The sequence below is a fragment of the Elgaria multicarinata genome, chromosome 2 (genome assembly GCF_023053635.1).
Source record: "Elgaria multicarinata webbii isolate HBS135686 ecotype San Diego chromosome 2, rElgMul1.1.pri, whole genome shotgun sequence".
NCBI lineage: Eukaryota > Metazoa > Chordata > Lepidosauria > Squamata > Anguidae > Elgaria > Elgaria multicarinata.
This window is the reverse complement of record NC_086172.1, coordinates 100,823,874-100,833,228: the sequence shown is the minus strand read 5'-3', so window position 1 is coordinate 100,833,228 and position 9,355 is coordinate 100,823,874. Positions and strand designations below refer to the sequence as shown.

General features: G+C 43.9%; 1 protein-coding gene across 3 annotated transcripts in view; it reads left to right on the top strand.

Annotated features, from left to right (window-relative positions):
* The first annotated feature begins 1,844 nt into the window (after positions 1-1,844).
* The window catches only part of SPON1 (spondin 1), a 337,890-nt gene continuing 330,379 nt past the window's right edge, over positions 1,845-9,355 (top strand). The window contains exons 1-2 of one of the 3 annotated variants that reach the window (XM_063117312.1): positions 1,845-1,927; positions 2,333-2,595. In XM_063117312.1, the coding sequence (XP_062973382.1) occupies positions 2,349-2,595 (247 nt within the window). In that variant the 5' untranslated portion in view covers positions 1,845-1,927; positions 2,333-2,348. Of the gene's footprint in view, positions 1,928-1,950; positions 2,127-2,315; positions 2,596-9,355 lie in introns of those variants that run through there. The other 2 variants (XM_063117310.1, XM_063117313.1) reach the window with 2 other exon arrangements.

Genomic DNA, 9,355 nt, shown 5'->3' with positions numbered 1-9,355 from the left:
GTCCTCATCCTAATTGTGAGTACAACCAGGTGCTTAGTAGGTAGAAATAACTCATTGATTTTAAATTTTAGACATTAAATGGTAGAATTAGAATGCAATATAATGATTATGATGCAAAGGCTGGTTTGGGGCACAATGCATGGTCCTTCCCCTTCATCACACCTCCTTCCCTAACCTTCACATGCTTCCTCCCAGCCCAGTGTTTTTCATGTGGAGAGGAAGAAAGGAAGGAAAGCATTCCAGTGTTACATGTCCATCTGATTTCCTGCTTTTTGTCTTTCCTGATTTCCTGCTTTTTGTATTTTCTGGCTCTTGGAAATACCCAATGCTGCCTCCTGCCTGGTGGGTCTCTCATGGAATGGAATGGGGCAGAATGGCATGGAATGCCAGGAAGGGCTAGGAACAGCAGTGGATTATGAACATCACATACTTGCCATTTTGCTAGCTGCAACATCCAAAGCAGGCCAGAGCTAGACTGTGGAAAACTCCAGGAGTCATGTTTACAGCTTGTTTCAAGGGGCCATTGCACCGTTCCTTCAGATGATATATTGCATTAATAAACTGACGACAATTTTAGAAAAGGCGATTCCTTTTGTGAAAAGGTCCTGCCAAGTACCCCCACTTATAAAGGCTCTAGAGGTGATGAAGATACCTGTTGTTTTCCATCCCATGTGTGCTGCAAGCTCCTGAGCACTATCAATCAAAAGGCTGTGCAGATATTCCATCTTTCCTTCCTTTCCTATGGAAAGGGAAAAGGTGGAAGAAGCAAGCTGCGGGGTGGGGTGGGGTGGGGTGGGGTGGGGGGAATGGGGTAAGGTTGCAAACGGAGGAGGAGGAGGATTTGGGCATCTAGACAAACACATCCAGATAAAATTCTGTGAATGAATCATAGCCTCAACTGGAAGCACCCCCATTCAGTAATTTTATCTCTTAAGAGGGGGTGGGTTTATTTTATTCAGTAAATTGGTTGCCAGGAGGAATTATGGGTTGTTTCACCACGTCCCACCCCTGCACATGCAATTCTGCTATCCACAACTGCATGGTGCAAGCTACACTCCTCCATTCGCCCAAACAGCCAAGATTCTCACCCACTCAAAATTCATCAGACACACCCGTGCTGCCCACACAGCCAGTAGTTTTAAAGCCACAAGGTGGCAATCCTTCCACTGAGCCCATGTGACAACCCTCGGCTCTCCGCCATTGGTGGGCTCGCTAATTCAGGTCCTCCTTTCTGCCCCAGAGTAGTTGTGATGGCACATTAGGGTCCCCAGTGGGAGGCTGCAACCACCCCATAGCGTCCAGCAAGGTGCATCAAACACTCCATTGGGCTTAATTCCGAGGAAACGTTCAGAGGCTCTGGCTGCTGCTGCTGCTGCTGCACCACCACACCTTTTGCTTCTGGGCATCTCTCTTATGCGTTTCCCTACAGATCTTTTCCGGGCTGCTAAAGTTTGCTCTTCAGAAACTTCCAAGCCCTCCTCCGTGGGGCGGGGTGGGTGTCTCCTGGACGTGTCTATCTCGAGGTCATCTGCCCCGAGGCATCCCCGGAGAGAAATGTTTGCAGTGCTTGGGGAGGGCCCGCGGGAGCGGCATTGGGGTGGGGGAAGAGGAAGGAGCGGCTCTGGAAGAAAGGGAGAGTTCAGTCAGGACATTCTTGTCCGTCCCTTTATCCATAGAGTTACTATAGTCCTCAGCAGGAATTTAGGTGATTAATTTCTAAGGCGCTGTCGTTCGATCCCATCTAGTGGGAACAACCCCCCCCCCCCGCAAATACACACACAGACGCACACATGTCTTGGAGACGACAACGTCTCCCCCCCCCCCCACTCAGCCAACAACCCAGCCACCCACCCCTTGCTCTCCTATTTCGCCGACCCCTGTGAATTGAGCTTGGCTAAGTAAACATCACCGAGCGGCTAATCACAAGGTCTGAAACAAAACAGCACTTCACTTCGGATCTGGGCAAGATCAGTCCTCCTCCGGCTTCCCTTAGCAGCGGCTAAGCTGGTCCTTCAGAGCTAGCAGTTCCCCCCTTGTCTTCGCTCTCGTCTCTCTCTCAGCCCTCCCCAGGCTTGGGGGGGGGGGCGGCGATCTTCGCGGGCTGCAACCGATTAAAGGCTGCGTTTGTTAGTTTCTTGTTTTGCTTTCTCTGGAATCAAGAAGGGAGGGGTGGGGTGGGGTGGGCTTTCCCCATCTATCTCTTTTCAACCTGTCCATGTTGTGATTTTTTTTTTTATCATCATTGCTATTATTATTTTGCAGCGACTGATAGACGCGGCAGTGGGTCTCCCCCCCCCCACTTATTTATTTATTTTTACTATTATTTTTCAAGTTGTTGGGGGATCCAGATGATGGGACTCTCTCATCCCCCCCTTCGCCACGGTTGTTGGCAAGCCCTGCAGTTGCTCGCGTGGACTTTCCCCTTGGTGACATTCGCTTCCTTCGCGGACGAGACCTTAGAGAGAGCGTCCAAATCGGAAGGCTATTGCAGCCGGATCCTGCGAGCCCAAGGCACGAGGCGAGAAGGATATAATGAATTTAGCCTGCGCGTGGAAGGCGATCCGGAATTCTACAAGCCCGGAAACAGTTACAGGGGTAAGTCTCAGTGGCACTTTCCAAGGAGCGCGGCCAGCCCAGCAAGTGCCGGGGAACTACCCGGCTCTCTTCCTGTTTGCAGGGGTAATCGAGTCCCTGCAACTCGTTCCCACGCGTTGCTTGTTTTGGAGATGCCTTTGTGCCTAAGCAGAGAGCAACACTTGTTCGGGAGTCTGATTATTTTTCAGACCTCTTTCTGAGGATGTCGGCTTGCTATTGTTTTCCGTTTTGTACGCTTCTTGGGTCACAGGAAGCCGGTCCTATTATACTGCACGCAGCAGCGTTTTGTGTTTTACCTTAATTGCTCCCCCCCGCACCCTCCTCCTCAACTCAGAGCTGCAAACGGAGAGGATTTCACATAGACAAGGGAGACTCAATGGGCTTACTAATGAACTTGCCTTGAAACAGAAATATGAATAGTTTGCACGGGGCCCAGGAAGGCTGGAAGCAACCAGCTTTCTCCCATTTCCCACTTAGGTTAGGTCCCTTCTTTCCCTTTCTCTCCTGCCCACTCCTTAAAATGAAGGATGCCAGGCAGGGATCCAGCCTGCTTGCTGCTTGGAAGTCCTGTTGATTGTAATTAGTGTCGTGAGGCAAACACTCTACACATGCTCAGGAACACTTGGCACTGAAAACCTCTTCCGTTCCCCCGGCCACCCATTGAGTAGATAGTTCGAGAAGGAAATACAAGTGGAGGAAATGAAGCCGCCTTCACCCATCCCTGAAGGCGGGAGTCTTAAGGATAAATACCTTCAAGATGTTAAGAGTGGGATTTTCTCTCTCTCTCTCTGTGCTGAGTTTGCCTCCTTAAACAGATGAAACACCTACAAATTACCCTTTCCAACCTGGAACAGCAGATTGATGTGGAGATCAGTATACTTAACTTCCCTACCTAGACACTTTTAACTTCCCTGCCTCTAAATGTAACTTACACACACAGTTTAGGAACATAAGCACACTCTGAATGTGCCCTTGAGTGTAGATGCCAAGTCTCTCATTACAAACTCATTAATCTATTAAGGGTAGAAACAACTCAGGGAGGGGGGCAATCATCCCACTCCCAACTTTTAGTTATAAATAAAAGATTGTCTGTCTTTTCCCACTAGACAAACTCAGATTGAGATGGGATTTTTAACTGCTCTGTCCAAGAATATATTCTTAGGAAAGGGAATCCTCAACAGAGGCAAACACTTGTGAATATTTGGCCGTTTTATGGTTGCAAGGGAAATGGGCTGAAAAAGAGAAATAATTATTCCCTGTGAACAGGTGGTCAGCTAAATCTTGAGTTTGCAACTCTTTTCTATACAAGGTCAGCCTCTTAGGGTTCCCCCCCTTTTTTTTAGCAATTACTAGGCTGTAAATATTCTTGTAAGGGTTTAAATATTGCTCCCTGTGAAAAGTTGTACTGAGTATTGTTCTCAGTTGCGGAAAAGCATTTTTTTTTTACCCTTGCAATTGGAGGAGAAAATAGGCTTTCATATGAACTTCCAGAAGAAATGGAGAAAAAATGTTGTTTTTATGCTAGCAAAGTGCAATTAAATAACAACTTTCACATATTTACTAGTGTTAAAAAAATCATATTCTGATCCTCTAACTCATTAGAGAAGATGACATCAGAAATTTAGCACACAGAAACAATACTTGCAACTTTCAAAAATAAATCGTTCCAGAACCTCCTAAAACTTAGCCAGATGGGAGGAGCAGGAGAAAATGTTGTAAGTGTAACTTTATGTTTCCTACAGCAGTTTAACATTGTCACTTTCGTTTTATTTTTAATAACTGTCACAAGAGTTTAACAAGTCTCTCTCATGCTACATGGAATGACATCACACTAAGTCTGGAAACAGACCCCCCCCTCCCATACACACACACACACACACACACACACACACACACACAAACATGCCACCCCACCCCTGGCACACTTTTTTTAAAAAAGTTCCTCCTAGAATATCTGCACAAAATCTATGTAGGAAGAAAAGCTGATTAGTTAAAGACAAACTGAGGCTTTGCTGCTTCTAATTTTCCCAGGAAACAAGGAACATACTACATAAGGCACTAAGACTGTTGAGTTATAGCTAAAGATTCAGCAAACAATGTTAACAGGGGTTGAGGGCATTAATGGAAAAATCCTGGTGCCAAATCCTGAAGGCACCATAAACTATTCCTGATGTGTTTTGTCACTGGGTGGGTTCTTAATAGAAGGGGACACCCACTTGGGAGTCTGAAAGTTTCTTCAGAGAGACAGAGCAAGTGTGGACAGGATGTCTCTCTCTCTGGTAGTTCTTGTTTAGCTGGTAACTACTTACCTTTGGGTAAGCAGGGTGGCATGATCCATTGCATTGCATTGCATTTCTGTACCACCCAGCAGCCAAAGATTTCTGGGCAGTTGGCAAACATTACATCCCCAGAACAAAACGTAGTAAAAACTTAATATAAAATCTTCAACATACAAAATTTAAAAACAATTTTAACCAGCTAAAAAACAGTTGAAAAAATAAGATACCAGGCACTGATAAAACTATTGACATTATTTTTTTAAAAAATTGTCATATGCCATCAAATTCCTGACAACAGAAGGAAGTCTGTACCTGTTGCAGAAAAATATAACAGTGTGGGTGCCAGGTAGACCTTGGCGGAAAGAGCATTTCACAATTGGGGGGACACCACTGAGAAGACCCTCTCCTTTGTTGCCTTCCACTGAGCCTCCCTTGGAGGAAGTACTTGGAGGAGGACCTCAGCTGTTGATCATAATGTAGGTTCATTTTTAACAATAGGAGGATCCTTTTTGCATCCTTGTGCAAAAAGAAGGATCTACTTACTCATGGTTCAGTTTCTTTGGCCACCTAGTAGCTTATTCACACAACCAATTTTCCTGCAACATAGTGATATATTTTTCCTATCACAATGTGGCAGGATATACAGTACATGGTCACTACACTTTAAATTTTAACTAATTTCCCTTCCCAAGGACATTAGAGTTCTAAGGGGGCAGGGCTAGGGATCTTTAACAAAGAAATCTTAGCATCTCACTAAGCTATATTCCTCATGATTCTGGGGAGCATAGAGTTTTTTAGCCAAAATTTATCAGATGATATTTATTTCTGAGAAAATTTTGAAATTTTTCCTTTCTTTGCCCCTGCTCTTAAAAAGACGCCCACTTTGCAGGGTTCTTCTCACCCCACAATTTTATCTGTGGGGATCACTGTTTTCCACACACACACACACACTGCCTCAAATGATGAAGTCTGGGGCATTGTGGAGTATGCAAATTGGTGGCCAGGTTGTTTCTTTGTTTGTTACATTTCTAATGTCAAAGCTCTGTGAGCATTTCACAACAATTAAAACCATAAAATGCAAGACAATAAATTACCATATAGAAAAAAATAAAATGTTTAAAATGACAGTATAAAAATAAAAACCAAAAAGAAGCTAGCCACAGTGCAAAAATTTAAAATACAATACCAGATTTAAAACAGAAACTGAATAACTAAAATGCCTAGAAAAATTAAAAGGCCTTCATCTGGCACCTAAAAAAGCATAGTGTAGGTGCCAGGCGAGCCTCTTTGAGAAGTTCATTCCATAACTGGGGTGCCACAGCAGAAAAGGCCCTCTTCTTAGTAGCTATCCACCTCACCTCCTTTGGTGGGGTCCCAAAGAAGGACCACTTAAATTGATCTTATGGTCTCGGCAGGTGTATATGAAAGTAGACAATACTTCAGGTAACCTGTCTGCAAGCTGTTTAAGGCTGAATGTTAATGCCAGCTCTTTGAATCGGGCTCAGAAATGGACTGGCATCCAGTGCAGTTTTTTAAAAAGTACTGTCAAATTATGATCACATTGTCCATTCCCAGATAATAATTTCACTGCCCTCTTTTGCCCCAGCTGCAGTTTCTGGACCATTTTCAAAGGCAGCCCTATGTATAATGTTCATTGCAGTAATCCAGATGAGACGTTATCAGAGTATGGATCATTGCGGTTAGGCTATGTCTGTCCAGATATCAGTCCAAGATGATAAAAGGTGCTCTGCACTACTGAGTCCACCTGTGCTTCTAGTGACATTGCTGGATCCAAGAGCACCCCCAAACTGGTCTTTTAGTGAAGTGCAACCCCTTCCAGAACAGGCTGAACATCACTTAGCCAGTCAGATGAACCTCCAGTACCTCCATCTTGTCTAGGTTGAATCTCAAAGTATTGCTCCTCATCTGTCCATTACTTCACCAAGGCAGAACACCCACTGCCTCATCTGGGTTTGATGAAAAGGAGAGAGAGAGCTGCGTGTCATCCACATATGGTGACATGTCCGGCCATATCTCCAGATAACCTCCCCCTCTCATTTCATGTAGATGTTAAACAGCATGAGGAAGAGAGCCCTGTGGCACCCCATGACATGACTGCCAAGAGAGAGAGCAATAATTCCCCCACACCACTTTCAGTAATTCACGATCCAAGTAGGAACGGAACCACTGCAGTACAGTACCTCTAGCTCCCAGCCCAGACAGGATATCCAGAGAACGACCATGGTCAATGGTAATCCACGAAGAGTCCAAGAGAATCAACACAGTTGCTGTTGTTGCTACTTACAGGGCAGCAAAAACAAAACAGCAACAATACCAAAAGGTGGGAAAAGAAAGAAGTAGTGCTACTGTCACTGCTAATGGTGAGCCCTACCCCCAAGAGACTGTAGGAGAATTTCCCCTTCACCTGGATAAATTTGATGAACTGTTCCCCAGAATTTCTCTGCCCACAAATATAGTGGAGAACTTTGAGATGCCATTTGTGCATTATTCTAGCGGGAAGCAATGATGTTTAAAATGATATGAAACCGTAGCACAAACATAGGCTGGCTCTATAGCAATTGCATGGTTCCAGAAGTAGAACAACAGATCAGGTGCTCCTAAAAGAGTAGTCATCCACTGAAAGAATTAGGAGCTGAGGTAGGGGGGTTCCTTCTCTGTCAATTCCGCTCCACCTCGCAGGACTTCTGCTGTCTGAAGCATTCCAAAACTTTAAGGGCACAATCCTATGCACACCTATCTGAGAATAAGCTTCACTGAACACATTAGGACATCCAAGTAGACATGCATATAATTGTGCTATAAATGCTGTGTTTGGGTCTCCATTATCCACTTCTCTTTGCCAAAGTAGCTGGGCACTCCTTCAATTCACTTTCAGATAAGAGGCAGAAGAAGAGGCTGTCATCTCTTTTTGATTTTCTTTGTCAGCATCTTGAGTGTAGGTGTCTTCTTAACATTCCAAGTGCTAAAACCCTGAAGTTTTTAGCAATCATTTAGAAATGCATTTTTGATGCTATGCTTGTAGGTAAAAGCATTAAAGTGGGGTTGCAGATTGACAAAAAGCCACCAGAAACTAGACGATACACAACTGCCTGCTGCAAACAATTCCTTGTTGTTTTTTAAAAGCACAATTTCTGTTCTACTCCTGTCTCAGAGGGCTGTAAAAATAAAAAATAAAAATAAGGGTGAGAAAATAATAGTACACTAGAACAGAACATTGCGGGAGTTCTGGTGTTCTGAAACAATGAGGAGATCTAGAACAGGAGAAAAGGAAGGGTCAGTAATATTTCATCTTGACTCCCATCACTTAGAGGTTTGCTGGAGCCGCCTTTTATATACAGTCACCCACCGCCATGGGGAAGCCATATCTTCTCCACCATGTGATCCAATGTGTCCAATGTGAATGATACAGCTACATGAGTGGGGATCATATTATGGATATTTCTTTTTTCCTTATATTTTGTTATTTCTGGATACATTCATTCACACAGATTGGACGTGCGACATGTGAAGCAAAAGCATTGTAAATTTTCTAGTTCTCCTGGCCTATGCCTATTCTGGTAATTAAAAACTGCCTCCAGCTATTTTTTAAAGTCTGAGTGGAGTTCATTCTTCCCTTGCATAGCAGCTTATAGCTTGTTTTATTCATCACCATAATAATCCAGATCTTCTTCCATTATACAAGGGACAGCATATATAATGTTTGCCACACTTTTGCTAGGAAAATTCTTGCAGCTATTAACATATAGTTCACCATCACCAGTAAATCTATAGGGATCTGATCTATACTATCACCCAAAAGTATAGTTGTTGGTGTTAATTGTAGCTCAATTATCTTGTAATTTTTCTGATACCACTTATTATCTCCTTCCAATATTATCTCCTTCCATTATTGAGAGCCAGTGTGGTGTAGTGGCTAGAGTGTCGGACTGGGAGTGGGGAGATCCGAGTTCTAGTCCCCACTCAGCAATGGAAACCCACTGGGTGACTTTGGGCCAGTCAGACTCTCAGCCTAACCCACCTCACAGGGTTGTTGTTGTGAGGATAAAGTGCAGAGGAGGAGGATTATGTACGCCACCTTGGGTTCCTTGCAGGAAAAAAAGCAGGATTTGAATGCAATAATAAATAAAGAAATAAATAATAAAATATTCCTTAAATAGATCATAGTGACACCATATAGGGGCAAAGCTAGCCCCCCTTCCATTACGTATGCAGCAGCAAACCATTACTGCTGGAAACACCCTAGACATCTCAGCCAGCACGTAATACCCACCACCCCACATATTTTTTAATATAAAAGTTGTCTTTAGAAGTCACATCTCATACATTCCTCCACATTTTTGAACAGACGTGTCAAATCCTCCCTCCCATCTTCGACTGTTTTGATTCCATGAGCATGTGCATCCAGTAACATTTTATATACTTTGGACCATATCTATGGACTTTTTTCTGCACAAGTGGAA